The following is a 26336-nucleotide window of genomic DNA, read 5'->3' on the forward strand; positions in this document are numbered from 1 at the left end:
CGACTCCAAGTGCCTGACCCCAATATCCCCCTTCCCTAGGCCCTTCACCAGGGCCATATGTTGTATGTTGTCCATATTAGGACAGCCTGAGATAAAAACAAGTCCTGCTGAGACTGTCCTAATATGGACACCGTACATATGGACTGCATCAGAGATAAGGCTTCGCACAGCATGTTTTTTTCTCTCAATAAAACTGTGTTTTTAAGAAAATATAATTTTGTGATTGGGTGTATGTTCTATTATCTGCGGTGCATGTACACCCCATTGATCATTAGCAGGTTTAAGTTTGAATTTTCGTAATGTGAAATTCTCATGGATCCAGTGTAATTCCACTGACTTTCGGTTGAAGTCGAGGTCTGATACATCTGTCCTAAAATGTATCTAGCTGTTTTCCCCCCATTTCAATGGAAACAAATCCTGGGTCAGTCTAGGACTCCACCAGGACAATCTAGGTCTGGTCATTGAGGTGTAAGACCATCGCTGATATGTAACAGTGTAGAGGTGGCCTGATGACCTAAAGCTTGTTATATAATTAAGGCTGAGGAGGATGACTCATTAATTAAGCTTTCATCACTAATCCTATGGCCGACATGTATCAGGATAAAGGAGCAGAGAGGGAAGGCAGAGTATTCTGGGAACACTTTATTGGGATTCTCCACTTAAATAAATATTAGAAGCCCTGATTCAAAGGTGGAAAAAAATAATATCAAAGTTTATAAGGACGAGGAGAGAAATGCGCTTTCCTTACAGTGATAAAGTAGCGGAAGCAGTAAAAGCAGATTGGAAATGTGTGCATAGAAACAATGGAAGTATAACAGATTTCAGAGACATACAGTGGCTTTGCGAAAATATTCACCCCCCTTGGCATTTTTCCTATTTTGTTGTCTTACAACCTGGAATTAAAATGGATTTTTGGGGGGTTTGTATCATTTGATTTACACAACATGCCTACCACTTTGAAGATGCAAAATATGTTTTATTGTGAAACGAACAAGAAATAAGACAAAAAAACTGAAAACTTGAGCGTGCATAACTATTCACACCCCCAAAGTCAATACTTTGTAGAGCCACCTTTTGCAGCAATTACAGCTGCAAGTCTCTTGGGGTAGGTATCTATAAGCTTGGCACATCTAGCCACTGGGATTTTTGCCCATTCTTCATGGCAAAATTGCTCCAGCTCCTTCAAGTTGGATGGGTTCTGCTGGTGTACAGCAATCTTTAAGTCATACCACAGATTCTCAATTGGATTGAGGTCTGGGCTTTGACTAGGCCATTCCAAGACATTTAAATGTTTCCCCTTAAACCACTCGAGTGTTGCTTTAGCAGTATGCTTAGGGTCATTGTCCTGCTGGAAGGTGAACCTCCTTCCCAGTCTCAAATCTCTGGAAGACTGAAACAGGTTTCCCTCAAGAATTTCCCTGTATTTAGCGCCATCCATCATTCCTTCAATTCTGACCAGTTTCCCAGTCCCTGCCGATGAAAAACATCCCCACAGCATGATGCTGCCACCACCATGCTTCACTGTGGGGATGGTGTTCTCGGGGTGAGGAGAGGTGTTGGGTTTGCGCCAGACATAGCATTTTCCTTGACGGCCAAAAAGCTCAATTTTAGTCTCATCTGACCAGAGTACCTTCTTCCATATGTTTGGGGAGTCTCCCACATGCCTTTTGGCGAACACCAAACGTGTTTGCTTATTTTTTTCTTTAAGTGATAGCTTTTTTCTGGCCACTCTTCCGTAAAGCCCAGCTCTGTGGAGTGTACGGCTTAAAGTGGTCCTATGGACCGATACTCCAATCTCCGCTATGGAGCTTTGCAGCTCCTTCAGGGTTATCTTTGGTCTCTGTTGCCTCTCTGATTAATGCCCTCCTTGTCTGGTCCGTGAGTTTTGGTGGGCGGCCCTCTCTTGGCAGGTTTGTTGTGGTGCCATATTCTTTCCATTTTCTAATAATGGATTTAATGGTGCTCCTTGGGATGTTCAAAGTTTCAGATATTTTTTTATAACCCAACCCTGATCTGTACTTCTTCACAACTTTGTCCCTGACCTGTTTGGAGAGCTCCTTGGTCTTCATGGTGCTGCTTGCTTGGTGGTGCCCCTTGCTTAGTGGTGTTGCAGACTCTGGGGCCTTTCAGAACAGGTGTATATATACTGAGATCATGTGACAGATCATGTGACACTTAGATTGCACACAGGCAGACTTTATTTAACTAATTATGCGACTTCTGAAGGTAATTGGTTGCACCAGATCTTATTTAGGGGCTTCATAGCAAAGGGGGTGAATACATATGCATGCACCACTTTTCCGTTATTTATTTTGTATAATTTTTTGAAGCAAGTTATTTTTTTCATTTCACTTCACCAATTTGGACTATTTTGTGTATGTCCATTACATGAAATCCAAATAAAAATCAATTTAAATTACAGGTTGTAATGCAACAAAATAGGAAAAACACCAAGGGGGATGAATACTTTTGCAAGGCACTGTAGGACGTTAGGCATCAGGACCCCTGACTGACCAAGCTTACTGTTAAGGAGCTTAGAAATGTACAGTATATGTCACCAACGGATTTATACTAGTTACAGTACCGTGAAAAAGTATTTGCCCCCTTTCTGATTTTCTCTATTTTTGCATATGTTTTGATACTGAACGTTATCAGATCTTCTACCAAAACCTAACATTAGATAAAGGGACCCTGAGATAACAAATAACAAACAAATTATATACTTATTATATTTATTTAATTAACAAAGTTATGCAACACCCAATTCCCTTGTGTGAAAAAGTAATTGCCCCCTTACACGCAATAACTGCTTGTGCCACCTTTAGATGCAATGACTCCAACCAAACGCTTGCTGTAGTTGTTGATCAGTCTCTAACATCGCTGTAGAGGAAATTTGGCCCACTCTTACATGCAGAACTGCTTTAACTCAGCAACATTTGTGGGTTTTCAAGCATGAACTGCTCGTTTTAAGTCCTGCCACAACATCTCAATTCGGATTAGGTCTGGACTTTGACTAGGCCATTCCAAAACTTCAAATTTGTTGCTTTTTAGCCATTTTCATGTAGACTTGATTGTGTGTTTTGGATCATTGTCTTGCTGCATGACCCAGCTGCGCTTCAGCTCACAGATGGATGGCCTGACATTCTCCTGTAGAATTATTTGATTCAAAGAAGAACTCATAGTTCCTTCTATTAAGGCAAGTCGTCCAGGTCCTGAGGCAGCAAAGCATCCCCAAACCATCACATTACCACCACCATGCTTGACCGTTGGTATGAGGTTCTTACTGTGGAATGCAGTGTTTGGTTTTTGCCAGGCATAATGGGACACGTCGTCCAAAAAGTTGACTCAAGTTTGCCAAAAAGCACCTGGAAGCACTTGGATGATCATCAAGACTCTTGGAAGAATGTTCTATGGACAGATTATTCAAAAGTATAACTTTTTGGAGTCATTGCAACTAAAGGTGGCACAACCAGTTATTGAGTGTAAGGGGGCAATTACTTTTTCACACAGGGGCATGGGGTGTTGCATAACTCTGTTTATGAAATAAATGAAATAAGTGTGTAATTGTTGTGTTATTTATTCACTCAGGTTCCCTTTATCTAATATTAGGTTTTGGTTGAAGATATGATAACACTCAGTATCAAAAATATGCAAAAGTTGAGAAAATTAGAAAGGGGGCAAATACTTTTTCACGGCACTGTAGGTTTCCATTAAATTATTCAAGCCACAGAAAGGACTTTGACTGCATGTCTTAACCTGAGGAGGGACCGTTTTCCAGAGTTCTGTCTTTGTAACTACTAGTGTGCATTAGGGCACAGTGCTGCTTTCCATTTTATTTACACATCAATAATACCATGCAACTCAATAAGACAGAAACTCAACTCTGACCCTACGAGGTCCGCAGCCTGCTGGTTTTCTGTTACCTGATAATTAATTGCTAAATCGTTCCCAATTAGAGGGGAAAGATGAAAAAATGCAGTGGAACTGGCTTCGAGGTCCAGAGTTGAGTTTGAGGGCAATGGAAGATGGATACAAAAAAGAAAAGCCAGTATTAAACGTGCATGTTTACAGTAACTAACACCATTATACTGTGTGAGACAGGTGGTACCTTTTTATCTCCACTTTTGTTGAGACTGTATTTTTTTGATGGATGATGTCATTCTCTCGGTCTGCCATCCACTGTCAAAGAAATACAGACAGGCATCTCTGCGTTGAGGATCTCTCTACGCTGTCATAGCCCTGTACAATGCTGCTTGAACATGATTCTACAAGGCAGCACTGTAAAGAGGCTAAAAGCAAAGAGCAAGGCGCATCACTTTAATTCACTCTTGACACTTGACTTTAATAGATGCCACACTACCTGTATACCATACACTCACTGACTGATAGTCATTGTTTCCAGTTCGACGTAGAAACACCTTCGGTGGAATGTGTAGCCTAATACGATTTATTTCATACATTTTTTTTATCATAATCTAAGCGTTGAAGAATAATGTTAGGACATTGGGTCGTGACGAAAGAAACCCAATAGCATGCCCAATTGCGGTCTATTGCGCTCCCATCCGTAGGCTATATCTTGGACAAGAAAACAAATACAAATACGGTGCAGGAATAAAAAATAACAAATGATCTAACAATGCATTGGCCATATTATTAGCCTATATAGCATAATCTGTCCACTCTACTCTACACAACGCAGTTTGTTGGTATATGAATGATAGGGAAGAGCAGGTGATTATTATAGGCTACACATATTTTGATAACGTTGATGATCTCAAGAGCGCGCGCGCCATCGATGCAACGTTATTTCCCACAGGTTTGCAATATGATACATTTGTAATCATGCTAGTTTTATAGTCGTTGTTAATCCCACATTACAAACTTCTGATATTACCTAAAGGAGAAAATGACACATGAAAGAAAAAGACAAGATGGTGAGAAGAACAATTGAATTGGAAATTGCATGACGACACATGACATTGATGCGCGCGCTCTCTCAACACCCGGTTAAATGTGTTAGACAACATTTAATGACAAAAAAACCTGGAACGTTGCGTGTCCTTTTTCAGCATTTTCTGATGTGCGATGGTGGACAATTGTTTCTCCGTCGGAGAAGCCTACTTGGTCCTGCCGTGATGCTGTGTGCAATGCTTCTCAATGGTTGGTCAATGCGCAGTTTGGTTGAATAAGACTGTTTTTATTGACGTCACCGCATAGGCTACTGCTTTTCTTTATAATTTCGAGAGACTAATTTCTATAACTCCTTCCTCCATCGGGAATAAAGATGTGCACCCAGGCTACGAACAACAAAATCTGCATGACATGATATTTGTTTTGTTGTTGCTGCTGATATTTCGAAGTTTATGGGATTTATTTTCTTTTAGCTATTTTAAATTCAGTGTTCCACGCCAATCCTGTAGCCTATGTTGGTTATATATTGATAACCAATAATTGACTAATGTTTTATGCTTCAGCAAATGCAGCATAAAACATAAAGCATCCAACTGATTGATGGGTCATATTAGCTTAGTGCAGAGGCCTGTAGTACTATATGGGTAAAATACATCTAAAGAGCCCGCGGGAATCAAATCGTTGCGCCCTATAACTGGCGCACAAACATTCAGCACAATGGACAGTACCAAATAAATTGGGAAGACTGATCGCGGTTTCAGCGCCACAGCCGCTCTGCTTATAATAAGCGAAGATTTAACGTACCTAGCTGTGTCTAGTTGTGTAGGGCTGTGGCTGTACGAAGTCCTGCACAATAGACTGCAATGCGTTTTGCTATCGTACACCTTTCCCTTCTGCCTGAACTTGTAAACGCATACTATAGCAGGTTTCCGGACTTTGATTGAGCCTACTCCTAAATTTAAAAACATGTTTAATGGAGATTCTCAACCTGGTCTCAGAGCATTTCGTATTATTTTGTATGTAAATTTGCAACACTCCATTTAGGAAAGGAAAGAGGGATACCTAGTCACATGTACAACTGAATGCATTCAACTGAAATGTGTCTTCCAAATTTAACCCAACCCCTCTGAATCAGAGAGGTGTGGGGGCTGCCATAATCGACATCCACGTCATCGGTATGAAATGTTATGTTTCATATGGTATGTATTCATTTGTGGATGTCCATCAACCATTTGGTATGATATGTTATTAATAAAAATTCAGATTATCTGTTAAGAATTTACAAAACGCACAATATGCTAAGAATTTGCTCAACGCACTATATGTTACGAATTTGCTAAATGTATGAGACGTTATGAATTCTAGCTAGCTGGCTAACGTTAGCTAGGTTAGGGGTTAGTGTTAACATTTTACATTTACACTTTAGTCATTTAGCAGACGCTCTTATCCAGAGCGACTTACAGTTAGTGAATACATTTTTTTTTTATACTGGCCCCCCGTGGGAATCGAACCCACAACCCTGGCGTTGCAAACGCCATGCTCTATCAACTGAGCTAAGTTAGCTAAAAGGGTTAAGATTAGGGTTAGCTGAAAAGGTTAAGGTTAGGGGAAGGGTTAGCTAACATGCTAAGTACTGGAACAATTTATAATTAGCTCAAATGCTAAAGTTGTCCGTGATGAGATTTGAACGTTCGCGTTATACGCCCACCCATCCAGAACAGGCCTTAAGTAACCATCTGTCTTGTGTAACAATACCAAATGTAACATATCATACTAATTTGAGTGTGCCAGTTTTACATTTACTATGTTACGTCTAGTCTATGAGACCAGGCTGAGATTCTTCAAGGTAAGTGTTTCATAGTCCAAGAAGCCTAATCTGTGTCTGGGGAACCAGCCTATAGGGAATACATTTGAAGATTACTGCAATACTGTTCTCCCTGTGGGTATCCGTTAGGACCCCCGCCCCACCACTAAGATAGTGGAGCCCAAATTTCAACAGGCATTCCTTGTGTTGAACTATGCCCTCCCCATTCAAAACCATTACAGGAGTAATTCATCAGTCTTCGGGAAGATGGTCCAATACTAACAACTCAACAAAGAAGAAAGCAAAAGATAAATTAAGATTTATTTGAACTCCTTCAGCAGTTGTTATATAACCAAAGGAATTCTTACATTATCAATGAACACCTTTAAAAATATATCCACCCACCCCCGACAAAACAGAAACAACTCCAGCCCACCTCTCAATACACCATTGGGGTATACAGGTAAAAGTCAGTAAATTAGAATATTTTGAAAAACTTGATTTATTTCAGTAATTGCATTCAAAAGGTGTAACTTGTACATTATATTTATTCATTGCACACAGACTGATGCATTCAAATGTTTATTTCATTTAATTTTGATGATTTGAAGTGGCAACAAATGAAAATCCAAAATTCCGTGTGTCACAAAATTAGAATATTACTTAAGGCTAATACAAAAAAGGGATTTTTTAGAAATGTTGGCCAACTGAAAAGTATGAAAATGAAAAATATGAGCATGTACAATACTCAATACTTGGTTGGAGCTCCTTTTGCCTCAATTACTGCATTAATGCGGCGTGGCATGGAGTCGATGAGTTTCTGGCACTGCTCAGGTGTTATGAGAGCCCAGGTTGCTCTGATAGTGGCCTTCAACTCTTCTGCGTTGTTGGGTCTGGCATTCTGCATCTTCCTTTTCACAATACCCCACAGATTTTCTATGGGGCTAAGGTCAGGGGAGTTGGCTGGCCAATTTAGAACAGAAATACCATGGTCCGTAAACCAGGCACGGGTAGATTTTGCGCTGTGTGCAGGCGCCAAGTCCTGTTGGAACCTGAAATCTCCATCTCCATAGAGCAGGTCAGCAGCAGGAAGCATGAAGTGCTCTAAAACTTGCTGGTAGACGGCTGCGTTGACCCTGGATCTCAGGAAACAGAGTGGACCGACACCAGCAGATGACATGGCACCCCAAACCATCACTGATGGTGGAAACTTTACACTAGACTTCAGGCAACGTGAATCCTGTGCCTCTCCTGTCTTCCTCCAGACTCTGGGACCTCGATTTCCAAAGGAAATGCAAAATTTGCTTTCGTCAGAAAACATGACTTTAGACCACTCAGCAGCAGTCCAGCTCTTTTTTTCCTTAGCCCAGGTGAGACGCTTTTCGCGCTGTTTCTTGGTCAACAGTGGCTTGACACGAGGTATGCGGCAGTTGAAACCCATGTCTTTCAAGCGTCTCTTGGTGGTGGATCTTGAAGCCCTGACTCCAGCAGCTGTCCACTCCTTGTGAATCTCCCCCACATTTTTGAATGGGTTTTTTTTCACAATCTTGACTAGGGCGCGGTGATCCCTATCGCTTGTACACTTTTTCTGACCACAGTTTTTCCTTCCCTTTGCCTCTCTATTAATGTGTTTGGACACAGAGCTCTGAGAACAGCCAGCCTCTTCTGCAATAACCTTTTGTGTCTTTCCCTCCTTGTGCAATGTGTCGATGGTCGCCTTTTGGACAGCTGTCAAATCTGAAGTCTTCCCCATGTTTGTGTAGGCTTCAGAACTGGACTGAGAGACCATTTAAAGCCCTTTGCAGGTGTTTTGAGTTAATCAGCTGATTATTTTGTGGCACCAGGTGTCTTCAAAATGTAACCCTTACACAATATTCTAATTTTGTGACACACGGAATTTTGGATTTTCATTTGTTGCCACTTCAAATCATCAAAATTAAATGAAATAAACATTTGAATGCATCAGTCTGTGTGCAATGAATAAATATAATGTACAAGTTACACCTTTTGAATGCAATTACTGAAATAAATCAAGTTTTTCAAAATATTCTAATTTACTGACTTTTACCTGTAAGCTTCCAGCTGTGTCCCTGCACCCTGCTGTACATTGGCCAGACTGTCCGTTACATCAACACAGACATGAGAGCAGAATTCAAATAAAAACAGTCACAATGCAATGGGTCTGTTCAGGCGGGTGAAATGTTACAGAACGTTCAGGTAGAAATTAATTTTTATATCACAGCTATGATTTGTCATATAGAATTAGGAATCATGTCAGCTCTATTCATTACATATCTATCTGCAACATTCTGAAAATTTTTCCTTACTGACTACACCCGTTTAGAGCAGAACTATCAAGCTGGGAAGGTCAAAGTTGGGACAATGGCTGTACAAACATCACAGTATTTTATGGATGGTCAGAGCATTAATATTATTTGTCCACGGTAAAACAAGAGTTTTATTATTTCACATAAGGCTCAGAAACAAAATGGCTACCGACAGCCTACTATTATTTACAGCTCTCCGGTTGTCTGAAGACCACTTCATCTTTGGAGCAAAACATACAATCTGTCATCTGCTGACAAGCCAGCAAACAACTGAGTCCCCACGTTTGCAGAATTTCACAGCAACACGCAGAGGTCCACAGCTGTAGCAAAAGAGAGTATTTGCATAGCATTGGTGATTTTTCATTAAGTGCTACTGTATTCAAGGTCATCTCACTCAACTCTTAAATATTTCAAATCATCACTAATTCTTAGAACCCTTTTGAACAACTTCTTTCATCAATGGTATTATGCTACCAATAACATATTCTGTTATAGTAACGCAATCTAGTCATCACTAATACACAATTCCATTCAATGAACTGGCGAGATGCGAACATGCCATCTTGCAGTGTGCATAGGTACATTTCCCAAAATATAAAAGGGAAAAAATACTTTCTCTACATACTAAAAATAAACTATTCTCTGCTGTTTTTGTTAAGTACTTGTATAATTATTTGCATTCATAAGGGCATACTTGCAGAGGGAGTATGGTTCCATGTAGCTTCTTAAGCTTTATGTATACTGAACAAAAATATAAAAACGCAACGTTAGTTCCATGAGCTGAAATAAAAGATCCCAGAAATGTTCCATATGCACAAAAAGCTTATTTGTTTACATCCCTGTTAGTGAGCATTTCTCCTTGCCAAGATAATCCATCCACCTGACAGGTGTGGCATATCAAGAAGCTGATTAAACAGCGTGATCATTACACAGGTGCACCTTGTGCTGGGAACAATAAAAGGCCACTAAAATGTGCCGGTGTCACACAACAATGCCACAGATGTCTCAAGTTTAGGGAGAATGCAATTGGCATGCTGACTGCAGGAATGTCCACCAGAGCTGTTGCCAGATAATTTAATGTTAATTTCTCTACCATAAGCCTCCTCAAACGTCATTTTAGAGAATTTCGCAGTATTTCCAACCGGCCTCACAACCGCAGACCATGTGTAACCACGCAAGCCCAGGACCTCCACATCCGGCTTCTTCACCTGCGGGATCGTCTGAGACCAGCCACCTGATGAAACTGAGGAGTATTTCTGTCTGTAATAAAGCCCTTTTGTGGGGAAAAATCCATTCTGATTGGCTGGGCATGGCTCCCCAGTGGGTGGGCATGGCTCCCAAGTGAGTGGGCCTATGTCCTCCCAGGCCCACACATGGCTGTGCCCCTGCCCAGTCATGTGAAATCCATAGATTAGGGCCTAATTTATTTAAATGGACTGATTTCCTTGTATGAACTGTAACTCAGTAAAACCGTTGAAATTGTTGCATGCTGCGTTTATATTTTTGTTCAGTATATAACTGCTTATTGATACTGGTCCGTTTGAATAGTCCAAAGACATTATTTTTCAACTTACTTGTTTTTTTCCCCTTCTTGTGGAAACATGAACAAAAGTCAACACATGAGAACTATATTCAAAAGTTAACTGTACAGCCACTGTATAAGTGTCCAATTTCAGAACTTCCGTGCTTTGAGCCCAGTCTATCACTGTCACACCAGGTGTACCTCGGTCTCTAATCTGTTTCTGGTCAACCCACTCGTAACATTGGTAACGGCATGGTTAAATCAACATGGAAATTAAATCACTGTCCCAGCACGTGTCTGTCGGTTATGCAGTTCTGTCCTTGAGCTGTTCTTGTCTATTAATGTTCTGTATTCGCAACAGCTAATAGGGATCCTAATAAAATACCAAAAAGGACTATTCTACAGTAAGACTTGTTCTGATGAGTTGGTTGGAGAGGATGGGAGACAGTGGGAGGCAGAGTGCAGAGGTCGGCTTGGCTCTCCTCCAACCCCTTTCTCTAGTTCCTTCTTGCAGTCGCACGACTTTCCCTGCGTAGATCCGTAGTGTTATAGAATCTCCAGGTCGACGTGCCGTACCTCTGGGTTGCGTTGCTGTTGAGTGACAAAGAAAGAGGACGCATTAGATATTACACATAAAAGTATTAAATGAATGGCAGCCATCAACTTGGATGACAATGTATAACAGTACAGTATGCATTAGTTAATATGTGGTTTTGATCACCAACTAACAATTAATACAAAATGTGTCTCTGGTGTGAAATATTGCTGAACTGGACTTGACAAGTCCCACAAGCTGCAACAGTGTACTCAGGCCTGTTCGGGAGACTGTTTGGTTCTGAATCCCTACACTTCTCCCTGAACTGTGCACTTCCTTACCCTCCTTAATTAATGGATGGGTTCTTCATGCATTGATTCGATGTAAGCATGTGCTCGAGGGAGATCCCACCATATTTATTACACCAATCCAGTACTTTTTAAATTCACAATGGGGATTAAACGAGTGCACACTTTGGGGAGAAGGGAACGTAGAGAATGGGAGTGCAGCTCCTCTCTACCTTGAGCTCTTTCTCCAGGCGGTCCACCTCGGCCCCAAGGGTGTCAATGATGTTCTCGCCGTGCTTCAGCATGAAGTTCTCCAGCTCATCAGTGGTCTTCACCTGCTGGATGTCCTACAAGCCACAACAAAGTAACACACACCTACCTGACTAGATAATCATAGCTAGCGCTGTTACATTCAGGGAGTCATGTGTCATTAAGCAATATTCATTCACTTTCAAAGAAAATAAGAGAATCAAATCAGTTTCAAACAAAAACAAATCATTTTCCTAGAGTCATATTTCCCCAGCCCCATCCCTCGGCTGTATACCAAAACAAGTGGAAGTGCTACCGTTTGGCTGAAAAAACGAATCCCAGATTGCAGCTTTAAAAGGATTGTACAATGGCTACCAATGCAGATAGTCAACCCTAGTAATCCAGGCATTCAACTTTCCAAAGCAGAAGGAAAGACAAAGCTCCTTCATGAAACACTTCTTAGCGTCAGCCTTACGTGGAGGATCTGTTCGATGTCCTGCTTCTCCAGGTAGGACCGGGTCACCACCCGCCCGTCAAAGTCCACCTCCGCCTTGAAGCGCACTTTACTCAGCCCCAGGTCTGTGGCCTTCACATCGTGGATCGCCCTGGTCAAAGCAAAGACAAAAAAAAGTCGGGGTTAAATCTCTTATTTAATTTAATTTTTTTTGAAATAGGGACCACAGGTTTAAATGAGCTATGTAGCTAACTCTTGTGCAATATTTGTGCATGGTCACTGACAAACCATAACATAAATACATTTTAAGAGCATCTGGGGCTGCATGTATCAAACATCTCAGAGTAGGAGTACTGATGTGGGATCAAGTCCCCCTCTGTCATTACAATATTATTACTTGTGATCTTAAAAAGGCACAACTGATTCTTAAAATCAGCCCTCCTACTCTGGCCATGGCTCCAGCGGACCTGCTCTGACTTAGAACCAAGGCAAGGCCCTGGCTACTTTTCAGCTGGCATTTACATAACAATGGCTAACTATTAACTTTAACAACTTCACAAAGCAACAGTCTTGAATGATGCAGAGGTTGTTGTTTCTGCTTGCCACAAGTCTTTAGTGTCACACTCCTGATGGAAACAACATAACACTAGAGCGGACAGTAAGATAAAACACTGGCGGCCCACTGGTGTAGGGGGAAGTCTCAATGGAAAAGCACCAAGGGAGTCTATGGGGCAACTTTACAGCTGTAGATAAAGCCCCATTGGCAACACTGCCCTCCCGGACCTCCAGTAGGGCAAAGCATGTACATGTCAAGTGCAATAAATACCAGGGACCCCATTTTTCATGCTGGATGCTTTGGACCAGCATGATCCTGGACCAGGGCTTCCCAAACTCGGTCCTTGGGCCTCCCAGGGGTGCACGTTTTGTTTTTTGCCCTAGCACTACACAGCTGATTCAAATAATCAAAGCCTGATGAGGAGTTGGTTATTTGAATCAGTGCTAGGGCAAAAACAAAAACTTGCACCCAGGGGAGGCCCCAGGACTAAGTTTGGGAAACCCTGTCCTGGACTATAGTGTCAGTGCTGAGAGCTGAGGCCTGGATCATGTAGGGACAGAGGCCAGGGTCATGCGACAGAAGACATTTTCAAACGCTACGTGGCGGAAAATGACAATTAGTAGGCCTATTTCTTATTGGACCAAGTCCAGGTAGTCCCACCCTGTTTCAGTCTGTTTTTATTTAGTTTTGTGGTTAATAAACAACCCTGAGACAGGGGACATGGAGGCCTAGAGGAGGCCGCACCAAGGTGAAGATTCCCCTAGGTACAGATCTATGATCAGCTTCTCCTCTCCTAATCCTAACCTTAACCATTATTGGGGGAAATGCAAAACTGAGCCCCAGATCAGCATCCAAGGGGGCCACTGACCTGACGGCAGGGTCGTTCTCCAGGAACTCAGTGAGCTTCTGGACGTGCTCGGCCTGGATGGAGCGTCCCAGCAGGGCCTCAGTATTGGTGTAGATGAGGAAGGCGGACACGGCGCCCAGGAGGGTTCCTATACCCAAAGAGCCCAGGCTGTCGTACAGCGGGTTACCTGGCACAGGAGAGAGTTGGCTGTGTCTCAAATGGTAGCCTATTCTCTATATAGTGCACTGTGTTGGGAATAGGGTGCCATTTGGGAAACAGCCTAAATAAGGAGTTGTGGCTTGACTATGGACACGTTCCAGGTCATCTTTACTGCATTTGTAGTCTACATAGGATGTTAGTACTATGTATAGATTTCAGACTCAAAATACACAGCATTGGTTCACTGGTAATATCAAATCTGACTGGCCAGAGTTCAGACAGCTGGGTAACTGGAGAACTCAAGTTGTGCAATGTTGTCCCACTGGAAGGGACATGTTTGTGTGAGCCTGTTTATGTGTGGGGGAATGAATAGTGTCTCTGAGTGTGTGTACACACACACACACACACACACACACACACACACACACACTTGTGAACAAGGTGAGCCCTTTGTGTGTGTGTGGACGTCTTTAACTATTCTTGTGGGGACAAGAAGTCCCCACAAGAATAGTAAACGAACAAAATTTGACCAACTGGGGACATTTTGTTAGTCCCCACGAGGTCAAATGCTATTTTTAGGGGGTTTAGGGTTAAGGTCAGAATTAGTGTTAGGGTTAGAATTACATTAAAGGTTTGGAGCTAGGGTTAGTTTTAGGGTTAGGAGCCAGGGTTAGATTTAGGGTTAAGGTTAGGTTTTTGGGTTCAGGTTAAGGTTAGGGTAAGGGTAAGAGTACGGGTTAGATTTAGGGGTAATAGGATTTTGAAAGGGACTGAATTGTGTGTCCCCACAAGGTTAGCTGTACAAGACTGTGTGTGTGTGTGTACCTGTAAGCGAGATCAGCCGTGTGTGTACCTGTGAGTGAGGTGAGCCCCATGCAGCTTGAGGCAATGATCACTCCCAGCACGGCAGCAGAGTCTTCCAGCAGCACCACGTTAGTACTGGGGTCTCGGCTCTGCATCACTAAACACCAAACAAGATACTGCTTTACTGATCACAACAATAACTACTGATGCACATACATATGTTAAGGGATGACATGCTGACAACTTCAACTTATACAATTGTTTAGTATTAAAGCAGCAATCAGCAGTAGACAATAACAAAGCATCCTCCCCGTCCTCGTTTCGGTGAAAAGCTGAGGGATGGGGCTGAGCTATGGATGCAAGGACTGACCCTCCATGATATCACAATTATAGTTTTAACCATGTTGAGGCGATAGTGTTTCTTTAGATTTATTTTGTGTACAAACATTGGAGTAAACAAGCTATATTTGGGGTTCTGATGGAGTATGACAGTTGAACTAAGCTCATGAGGCATTTAGAAGTTAGATTCAAAAAATGGATGTAGCAACTGCTGATTGCCCCTTTAAGACTGGGGTCATGTTAAAACTTAGGATACATTAGCGTTTGGGTAGGTACTCAAGTCATTGATGCATACATCAAATAAAAAGGTTACAAAATAAATGTGCATTATACAAACCATATTCGTAGAAGGACACTCCTTGCTGGCCAGCACTCTTTTTGATCTCATTGATGGCCACTAGCAGTGTTGCTGAGAGGGAGGGAGGAGAATATATATTAGTCATGGGTTGCATAGAACAGTCACAGTGCACCTTCCCAGTCAACACATATACTGATTTACATCCATTTTAAATTAATGTACACATCAGGGGCTATCAAGCATCTCAGAGTAGGAGTGTTGATCTAGGATCAGGTCCCCTCCCTGTCCAGGTAATCTTATGAATTGTGATCTAAAAGGCAAAACTGATCCTAAATCAGCAATCCTACTCTGAGATGCTTGATAGCCCCTGATGTGTACATTAATTTAAAATGGATGTAATGCAGGTGATGTGTTGAATGGGAAGGTGCACTGCAATCCTACGCTTGTTAAATATGTCCCCAGAGGGTGACTTCCGATCATAACCTACCTCCTTCTGAAACCAGAGATCCTGCCAAGATACAGTAAGCCTGCAAGAGACAAAAAACAACTATTAAGAGGGACGGCGCTCCAAAAGCACGGTTCGATCAACCACTTTGGCCAGTAGACAAGAGGGAGTAACAGTGACTCAGTAAGACTATGTGAATGTTTGATACAGACTACATTGCAGTCGGATTGTGTAGAATCACTGTACAAATCACCTTGCATCCCAAACAGCCACTTATTTGTGTGAACAAGATTAGCGATTCTGCACATGGCCATGCCCAAAGTGATCTCCTCAGCCGCGGTAACAATGGCCACCACTCACCCAAAGCAGAGACTCGATTGGCTGTGGGTGCAGCAGTCCCATGATGCCATGGTACCAGGAGAGACCCGCCCCCATCATGAAGATACCCACGCCGCTGATGAGCGAGGCGATGTAGCGCATGTTGGAGAAACCGTACCTTTAAGGCAGGGAAGAAAACCCGTTTGTTTTATATCTGCACTCAACCCCCTCCGGAAGACAGACAGACACCAAACACATACGTTGGAGCAGAGGGTGAACCGAGACAGTAACACCATAAGTATAATTAATGGTGGTGTTCTCCTTACGGGTGGACAGCGTCAGGGTTCCGGACAGACTGGCTGATGCCGATTGCAAGAAGAGCCTGCAGGAGCGAGTGATGAGGTGTTAATGGACCCTGCTGCCTTTACAAAATATACTGTATAGAAGACCATTTACAATGACTATCATACATTCCAACTAACTTTTAAGTAACCATGGCAACTGGTGTTATTTACTGCAATCAGAGATGGGACCAATTCTATTAAATCAATAATTCTAACTCATCCCTAATTGCAATATCAGGGTATGTGACATGTGAATTTCTTGGTAGCCAGTGGATAGAGGGTGCGTCCCAACAATATCTCCTTTCTCCTGAAGTGTGCACTTGTTCACTACTTCCCACACATCTGAAAGCAGCAGATTGATTGAGGCATGGGATCGTGGGGAGTTTCCACAATATTTCCAATACCAGACATTTCCTTTCAAATCAGCAAAACAGAAGTGACCAAGTGCACACTTTGGGAAGGAGGAGAGATAATTGGGACATAGCCACTGTATCTGACCTGGTTGCAGGTGTCAGCCAGAGAGTGAATGGCCTCTGAGAACATGCTGGCTGATCCAGTGTACACCCAAGCCAGGAGCTTGAAGAAGAAATTCAGTCCATTACTAAGGGCAGAGAGAAAAACACAATCAACCTTACAACGTATTCACATCAGAGAGGACAATACAATATTTGTTTTCACACAGGGAAGTTAAAGGTTCACCCTGTCTTACACTACCAGTCAAAAGTTATCACACCTACTCATTCAAGGGTTTTTCCTTTAAATTTTACAATTTCTTTACATTGTAGAATAATAGTGAAGACATCAAAACTATGAAATAACACGTATGGAATCATTCTCTCAACCAGCTTCATGAGGTGGTCACCTGGAATGCATTTCAATTAACAGGTGTGCCTTCTTGAAAGTTAATTTGTGGAATTTATTTCCTTCTTAATGCGTTTGAGCCAATCAGTTGTGTTGTGATAAGGTAAGGGGGGGTATACAGAAGATAGCCCTATTTGGTAAAAGACCAAGTCCATATTATGGCAAGAACAGCTCAAATAAACAAAGAGAAACGACAGTCCATCATTACTTTAAGACATGAAGATCAGTCAATACGGAACATTAAAAGTTTCTTCAAGTGCAGTCGCAAAAACCATTAAATCGCTATGATGAAACTGGCTCTCATGAGGACTGCCACAGGAATGGAAGACCCAGAGTTACCTCTGCTGCAGAGGATAAGTTCATTAGAGTTACCAGCCTCAGAAATTGCAGCCCAAATAAATGCTTCACAGAGTTCAAGTCACAGACACATCTCAACATCAATTGTTCAGAGGGGACTGTGTGACTCAGGCCTTCATGGTCAAATTGCTGCAACGAAACCACTACTTAAGGACACCAATAAGAAGAGACCTGCTTGGGCCAAGAAACACGAGCAATGGACATTAGACCGGTCGAAACTTGTCCTTTGGTCTGGAGTCCAAATTTGAGATTTTTGGTTCAAACCGCTGTGTCTTTGTGAGACGCGGTGTGGGTGAACGGATATCTCCGCATGTGTAGTTCCCACCGTAAAGCATGGAGGAGGAGGTGTTATGGTGTGGGGGTGCTTTGCTGGGGACACGGTCAATTGAGATGGTTTGGGATGAGTCGGACGGCAGAGAGAAGGAAAAGCAGCCAACAAGTGCTCAGCATATGTGGGAACTCCTTCAAGACAGTTGGAAAAGCATTCCAGGTGAAGCTGGTTGAGAGAATGCCAAGAGTGTGCAAAGCTGTCATCAAGGCAAAGGGTGGCTATTTGAAGAATCTCAAATATAAAATATAATTTTGATTTGTTTAACACTTTTGGTTACTACATGATTCCATGTGTTATTTCACAGTTTTGATGTGTTCACTATTATTCTACACTGTAAACAATAGTAAAAATAAAGAAAAACCCTTGAACGAGTAGGTGTGTCCAAACTTTTGACTGGTACTGTATATACCTGCAATATAATTCAATGGGTGCTTAATAATAATAATAATAATAATAATAATAATAAGCCATTTAGCAGACGCTTTTATCCAAAGCGACTTACAGTCATAGCTTGATGGTGTTTCTAACACAGAATACAAATGTTTTGTTCTACTAACTTTTCTTTGCATGATCGAGTATATTTTCTGAATGTATCAACTGATATCAATGTGTTTGATAGCGGCTGTATCCAGACAGAGTTAAAGCAAGAATCCTTAATTGAAACGATAAAGCAGTCTGAGGGATGGGAGAAATGTAACCACTCCATTTCATAGACAGCGCTATGGATGCAAGGACTGACCATCCATGATATTACAATTATATAGTTTTAACCATGTTTTGAGGCTATTCAGTGCATTTACATTTACAATGTTTACAAACATTGGAGTAAAACAAGGTAATATTTTGGGTTCTGAAGGGGTACGACAGTTGAACTAAACTCATGAGGCATTTATAAAGTTACGCATATTCTTCAAGAATGCATTTATTTAATTAATTTCTAAAAATGGATGTAGCAACTGCAGATTGCCCCTTTAAAAGTACCCATACCGTGTCTTGTAAATGAATTATGCTAACTCCAGTAATTCCTGCCTGACATGGGGGTCAATGTGAACAGACCTAGTGGAGACCCTCATGACTGCTGATTCAATAGCTCTAATCCAATAGCCCGGTGCAAGAACCTACCCATGACCCTGAACAACTTTTATTTCACTTACATTTGAATCCCCGGATGAAGAAATTGAAATGTAACTACAGTAAAACAATTCTGGGGTGCTTAAGAATAATAGGCCATTTCTGTGTGGTTTTTATGAGTTTTCATGACTCAACTTCACAGTAGGGTATAAAACAGAGTAATGATACTATGCTGGGAGGAGGGGACCACAGACGAGGGAAAGGAGACTTACATGCATATGGCCACCATCACCACCTTCCCCGGCCCTTGTGAAAATGTCGCCCTCTTGCTGCCTGATCGGGGCTACATGACATGAGAAGAAAGGAAATCAAGCCTACTGGAGACATGTCTGCTATATCAGACTTATTCTAGGAAAAACACGAGGGTCAATTCCATTTTAATTCAATTCTGAAAAAGAACATTTACGGAGTATTTTTTAATTCATGTTTTAAAATCAAATTCACTTCTTGAAATCAAGGTTAATGTGGAATTGACCCCTACAGAAAATAAACTATCCGCTAAATGGTACAAAAAAGTAATCTAGACACATCAATGTAAAAACACTACACATCTTTCGTTTTACCATAATAGCCCTTCATATAGGCTACAGTGGTTAGCTAAGTCAAAGCTAGAATATTTAGAGGATATTCTAGCACACAAAAATGAAGCACAGTATAGAATGCACCATCACATGCTAGGGGGGGGGTGCAGTACTGTACTGTAAAGGAGTCCGGCACTATACAGAGGCACTGTGTCAATGACAGTCGGTGTGAATGACTCATGTAAATGTAGTGATAAAGGGCTGTGTGGGTTAAATAGCCCCGCACTGGGTCAAAGTTCACGTGAGGGACAGTGACAGCTCTGGTTTTGGGTAGCGGCCAGCAGGACTGGTAACTAATGTACAGTGTCCATTTCTCTGTCTATCACATTCAGTCTGGTCAGGAGATCCTGGCTGTACATCCATTTTGTTGTGGCTAGCATGACATGGCTAAATATATAACATTATATAGCATGGCTAATATGATAATAGGAATTGTGGATAGTTGCGTTTATATCTTCAATACATCTTGGTTGATCTCCACAAATGACCACCAGAAAACTTCTGGTCAAAATGTGAAATATGGATACATTTGCTCTTTGAATATTAGCTAAGCTTAATGGCATTCCATAGGGAACAACATCACTCTGCTTCAGGTCACATGGAGCCTAAACTCACCTTAGTGTTTCCCCAGAAATCTTTGTACTCCTTTAGCAACTGCTGATTCCGGAAAATATCTGAATGACACAATGAAAAGGGGTGAGGAGAGCTCAAGCAGACAGTGCAAGCTCACAGGAAACAGACCCTCAGTGATTCCTCTCAAGACCACTAAGGAACCGGGCAGCTTAAGCCCGGGTCATATTCATTAGGGCATGCAATTGTAAACTTTTAAAAGTGTTTTGCGACAGAAAACTAAAAATGAGCCTTCTTGTCCCTCCCCGTTTCAGTCAGTTTTCTTCAATCTGTTGCCTAATGAATACAACCCATTAGAGCCAAGGTTGGGCTGGGTTACAAAAAGAAAACACAGCAAATCATAAACAGAGCAAGTCCAGACGTTCCTCCTGTTTTTGTACAGTTAGTCACAGAATGCGTGTGCAGGGTGGAGGATACCTACTCTCTTCGTACTCTCTCTCCTCCACTTTCCTGAGTTTCCGCTCTCTGTCAAGGGCTTCAGGACTTCCCCACACATCTAGAGCTCTGGAATTCAGATTGAAAGAACTGCTTGATGGAAAGCTTTCGTATCGTATACAATATGGTCTACCTAATAGCATCACATTGGCATAAGGTTGCCAATGTGTTGGTCAACTGTAAAGTGCATGATTCCAACACTTGATATTTATTTTGGTGATGCAAACGCTTGCTTTTTATGACATGATTTTATCAGTAAAATGTACTAACTTGACTTCCACGTCTGATCGCAGGAATACAGTGAAAGCCTCGGTGTCGTCGTGGGGGCTGCGTCGACGGATCTTTCTTAGCTGCACCAGGTCACTGAGGTCACACGAGAGAGTGAGAGAGACGGACAGACAGTCAGTGGGCTGAGTACATTAAGAGTCCCTGCATCATTAAGAGTCACATGGAAGTTAATGTCCCATAATGTGATAATCACAACAGTGTGTTTCCCCATTAGCTTAGTGGACGCTTGTAATGTTAAGCAGCACTGGTATGTCTGGAATACACTGGTTACAGAAAAGGATGGCTACAACTTCCTTCAATGTGCACATCACCCAAGCACCAGTAGAAAACACACAAGATAACAATCATTTTGCCTTTGTGAGTTGTGATTGACTTGCCCTGTATCCAGTCATTCCTCATTGTCTAAATTCACTGTTGTAGAGGGTTTACCTTGGCTTGAGACAGAACTCGTTCATAGCTCTCACTGCAGTGATAAAGTTGTTCTGGGTGTACTTGGATCCATAGTCCCTCTTCTTAAGGACAGCCCGCACTTTCACTTGAATTGTCTCCATTTTTGTCAGACCATGTGGTGGTGTTGACCCTGAGTTATATATAAAATAAAATAAAAACACACACTACCGTTCAAAAGTTTGGGGTCACTTAGAAATTTCCTTGTTTTCGAAAGAAAATCAATTTTTTTGTCCATTAAAATAACATCAAATTGATCAGAAATACAGTTTAGACACTTAATGTTGTAAATGGCCATTGTAGCTGGAAGCGGCTGATTTTTAATGGAATATCTACATAGGCGTACAGAGGCCCATTATCACCAACCATCAGTCCTGTGTTTCAATGGCACGTTGTGTTTGCTAATCCAAGTTTATCATTTTAAAAGGCTAATTGATCATTAGAAAACCCTTTTGCAATCATGTTAGCACAGCTGAAAACTGTTGTGCTGATTAAAGAAGCAATAAAACTGGCCTTCTTGAGACAAGTTGAGCATCAGCAATTGTGGGTTCGATTACAGGATCAAAATGGCCAGAAACAAATAACTTTCTTCTGAAACTCGTCAGTCTATTCTTGTTCTGGGAAATTAAGGCTATTCCATGCGAGAAATTGCCAAGAAAATGAAGATCTCGTACAACGCTATGTACTACTCCCTTCACAGAACAGCGCAAACTGGCTCTAACCAGAAAAGAAAGAGGAGTTGGAGGCCCCGGTGCACAACTGAGCAAGAGGACAAATAAATTAGTGTGTCTAGTTTGAGAAAGAGACGCCTCACAGGTCCTCAACTGGCAGCTTCATTAAATAGTACCCGCAAAACACCAGTCTCAACGTCAACAGTGAAGAGGCGACTCCGGGATGCTGACCTTCTAGGCAGAGTTGCAAAGAAAAAGCCATATCTCAGACTGGCCAATAAAAAGAATAGATTAAGATGGGCAAAAGAACAGACAATGGACAGAGGAAGATTGGAAAAAAGTGTTATGGACAGACAAATCGAAGTTTGAGGTGTTCGGATCACAAAGAAGAACAGACGCAGACCAAATGAAAAGATGCTGGAGGAGTGCTTGATGCCATCTGCCAAGCATGGTGGAGGCAATGTGATGGTCTGGGGGTGCTTTGGTGGTGGTAAAGTGGGAGATTTGTACAGGGTAAAGGGGATCTTGAAGAAAGAAGGCTATCACTCCATTTTGCAACGCCCTGCCATACCCTGAGGACGGCGCTTGATTGGAGCCAATTTCCTCCTACAACAGGACAATGACCCAAAGCACAGCTCCAAACTATGCAATAACTATTTAGGGAAGAAGCAGTCAGCTGGTATTCTGTCTATAATTGAGTGGCCAGCACAGTCACCGGATCTCAACCCTATTGAGCTGTTGTGGGATCAGCTTGACCGTATGGTACATAAGAAGTGCCCATCAAGCCAATCCAACTTGTGGGAGGTGCTTCAGGAAGCATGGGGTGAAATCTCTTCAGATTACCTCAACAAATTGACAACTACAATGCCAAAGGTCTGCAAGGCTGTAATTGCTGCAAATGGAGGATTATTTGACGAAAGCAAAGTTTGAAGGACACAATTATTATTTATATTAAAAATCATTATTTCTAACCTTGTCAATGACTACATTTCCTATGCATTTTGCTATATTTCCTACTCAAACTCATTTAATGTATGTTGTCATGGAAAACAAGGACATTTCTAAGTGACTCCAAACTTTTGAACGGTAGTGTGTGTATGTATATACACATATACATACACACACATATACATAAATAAACAGAGTGGCAATGAATTTCACAGTTCAAAAACAGAGTATCTAAGAAAATAACAGAACACAATAACTAAATACGTAATGCTTACTTACCAGAAGTACTTCCAGCTGCTTTAGGGGTTAGGGTCAAGCATGTTTGAAGAGAAGACAACTACATTCTAAAGACTGATACTTTTCATTCCTATTTTGATGTAGCAAGGCTTCAAGGGACAGAGACTTCCCTGTTCTTACGCCTCAACAGAAAACTGGGGTGTATTCATTAGTGGGCACCGTAGCAAAATGTTTTGCAATAGGGGGAAACAAGTTTGCTTCCTATTGAACACACCCATGTATGTATTGCCAACACAGGACAAACAGTGGCTCTTACCTGGGGAGTCTGAAGAGGCTTGTGCTGCTCCAGCTTGCACCTTTTCCGCAGTAGGTGGGCTGTCTGGTACTTTTGTAGTAGGAGGAGAGGGGCCATCCTTATTGCTGCCTGAGGTACAATAGTACTGGACCTGGCCCGTTGCTAGAGAGGCTACATGGAAGTCATGGCTGAACCACAGGTTGTGCATCCCTACATTGTGCCACCCTGTAGGGAAATCTGTGAGTGTGTTAGCTATAACAACATGCGTATTCCATAGGTCCACGACACACACACATTTAGCACTGACAAAAAGTGTGATGCATCAAACAGTATATCGAGCATTGACTTGAACATATGAGACTCACCGTGGCATGGTCGGGCAACCATGGGTGTTCGTTGTGAATGTGGGGCTCTGTGCTGCAGGTAGACCCTGCAGAGAACTTGCCATGGTCTCTGTGCCAGGCGGGGGAACATCCTCGCCGTTGCGGGGCTTCGTATAGCAATGCTGGAACTTGCTGTTTGAGTGATCACAAGACAGCACTGTCAGTGAGCATCGGTTGAGGGCGGCCAAACAACTGGCATCACACACCTCGTTAGCTAGCTAGCGTCATAGCCATTTACGTTAGGTTAAAATGATAACCTACTCTCCTCCCAAAGATAACATAAATCATGATGTAACTACCATCTAGAATGCTCTCTGAACCTGGCTGTAACGTTAGCTAGCTAATGTTGCCTAATTTCCCGACTCAGATCAGCTAGCTAGCTACAGTAGTTCTAAATGATCTGACCGGCTAGTATAGCTAGTTCTTGGCTAGTTAGCTAGCTAGGCTAACATGCTTAAGTTCAAATGACACAGAACTTGGCATTGTATCGACAGCACACTGTTAACCTGGTCAATCTTATGACAGTACTATCAATTCATAAAACAGATGGATACTCTGCGGTCTGCTAGCTAACTCAATATTGGCAAGCCAGATAAAGCCAGCCAGTGCCACCCGTTGGACGCCGGTGCGAGACCAAACAGGTTTGGAAAACCTAGCTAACTAGCAAATGCTAAAGTAAAGCGTCTCCCTACGCATACATTGCGCGTTTGTTTTGGTTGGCAGATAAAGTCGGTTTATACATGGTGTGTTATTTCAGGACGGCCTTACCTTTGTTGTGTTACATTTGCTCCGCATATCTCAGTCCATTTTGAGTTCCGTGCACCTGCTAGCTACTGACACAAGGTCGCGTCCACTGCTCAAACGTTGCACGCATTAACCGATGGTTGAGTGTTACGTCATCGACTGACAGATTGCTATAATATGATGTGGTTAGCTGATACGTTAAATACCTATCCAGACGTTGTAAGATCTGGTAGGCATCATCGACGCCTGAGCAGGCGCCCAAAAACACATTTAAAAGTACAAGTGACGCTCCTCTCGTGAGAGTATGATGGTTTTCAAGAAATGGTTGTTGGCTGATATCGCGATGATAAATTAAACAAAATCTAAATAAAGGTCATGGGTCACATATTAGCTAGCTAGTCAACACACAATAATCAGTCTAAATGTAAGGTTTTCCATCATCTATGCTGAATTTGTGGTATAGATCAATGCACTCCCAACCGAAATATCATCCAGTATTACAGTCAACAGTCTGTATTATTTCACAGCACCTACCCTGTGTATGTAACTCATATATATATATATATATACACACACATATATACATACACACACACACTACCGTTCAAAAGTTCGGGGTCACTTAGAAATGTCCTTGTTTTCTAAAGAAAAGCAATTTTTTTGTCCATTAAAATAACATCAAATTGATCAGAAATACAGTGTAGACATTGTTAATGTTGTAAATGGCTATTGTAGCTGGAAACAGCTGATTTTTAATGGAATGTCTATATAGGCGTACAGAGGCCCATTTTCAGCAACCATCAGTCCTGCGTTCCAATGACACGTTGTGTTTGCTAATCCAAGTTTATCATTTTAAAAGGCTAATTGATCATTAGAAAACCCTTTTGCAATTATGTTAGCACAGCTAAAAACTGTTGTGCTGATTAAAGAAGCAATAAAACTGGCCTTCTTGAGACTAGTTGAGTATTTGGAGCATCAGCAATTGTGGGTTTGATTACAGGCTCAAAATGGCCAGAAACAAATAACTTTCTTCTGAAACTCATCAGTCTATTCTTATTCTGAGAAATGAAGGCTATTCTATGTGAGAAGAAAGTTATTTGTTTCTGGCCATTTTGAGCCTGTACTCGAACCCACAATTGCTGATGCTCCAGATACTCAACTAGTCTCAAGAAGGCCAGTTTTATTGCTTCTTTAATCAGCACAACAGTTTTCAGCTGTGCTAACATAATTGCAAAAGGGCTTTCTAATGATCAATTAGCCTTTTAAAATGATAAAATTGGATTAGCAAACACAACGTGCCATTGGAACACAGGACTGATGGTTGGTGATAATGGGCCTCTGTACGCCTATGTAGATATACCATTTTTTAAAAATCAGCCGTTTCCAGCTACAATAGCCATTTACAACATTAAGTGTCTACACTGTATTTCTGATCAATTTTATGTTATTTTAATGGACAAAAAAAGTGCTTTTCTTTCGGATAAACAAGGACATTTCTAAGTGACACCAAACTTTTGAACGGTTGTGTATATTTTTTATTATTATGAAAGGTCGGATTGGGGTCACTGCAAAACTAGTGCATCCTATATCAGATGATGTATCCATCAAATAATCTACCCAGAGCTATAAAATTAACACCAGCCACCTGCCAAATGCTGGTAAATTGTCTATTTCACCAGCGACGTTGGCGGGTGGTCAGAGCTCCACAGTGCGAGCATTTCACTCGCATTTGTGAATAAAAAAATATTAAGTATGCTTACATTTATAGTAAAATAAATGCTGCAGTAGCTGTTTAAAG

At 41.7% G+C, this 26336-nt stretch overlaps 1 protein-coding gene across 2 annotated transcripts; it reads right to left on the minus strand.

Moving 5' to 3' along the window:
• Positions 1-8527: 8527 nt before the first annotated feature.
• Positions 8528-24664, minus strand: LOC311107796 (proton-coupled zinc antiporter SLC30A9, mitochondrial-like). 2 transcript variants are annotated; one of them, XM_084150348.1, is made up of 18 exons: positions 24563-24664; positions 23777-23926; positions 23433-23636; positions 21243-21393; positions 20796-20888; positions 20512-20594; positions 20076-20134; positions 19092-19162; positions 16698-16800; positions 16182-16237; positions 15898-16033; positions 15580-15619; positions 15132-15203; positions 14505-14612; positions 13514-13679; positions 12111-12240; positions 11620-11733; positions 8528-11155 (listed from the first exon to the last, which is right to left on the minus strand). In XM_084150348.1, exons 2-18 carry the CDS (start codon positions 23883-23885, stop codon positions 11111-11113), a joined length of 1740 nt encoding a protein of 579 aa, XP_084006474.1. In that variant the 5' UTR covers positions 23886-23926; positions 24563-24664; the 3' UTR covers positions 8528-11110. The 2 variants fall into 2 exon arrangements, with proteins under 2 accessions (XP_084006474.1, XP_084006473.1); XM_084150347.1 differs by having other exon boundaries at positions 23433-23648; positions 24563-24649.
• Between the last annotated feature and the right edge of the window lie 1672 nt (positions 24665-26336).

This window comes from Coregonus lavaretus, assembly GCF_964263955.1.
Source record: "Coregonus lavaretus genome assembly, chromosome: 32".
Lineage (NCBI taxonomy): Eukaryota > Metazoa > Chordata > Actinopteri > Salmoniformes > Salmonidae > Coregonus > Coregonus lavaretus.

Coding starts and splice junctions, on each gene's coding strand:
- LOC311107796 (XM_084150347.1), bottom strand. CDS start 23,885: ATGTTCCCCCGCCTGGCACAGAGACCATGGCAAGTTCTCTGCAGGGTC. Junction 21,394..23,432: donor AGCCTCTTCAGACTCCCCAG/GTAAGAGCCACT, acceptor TATATAACTCAG/GGTCAACACCACCACATGGT. Junction 14,613..15,131: donor AGTGTCCTTCTACGAATATG/GTTTGTATAATG, acceptor TTTGGTGTTTAG/TGATGCAGAGCCGAGACCCC.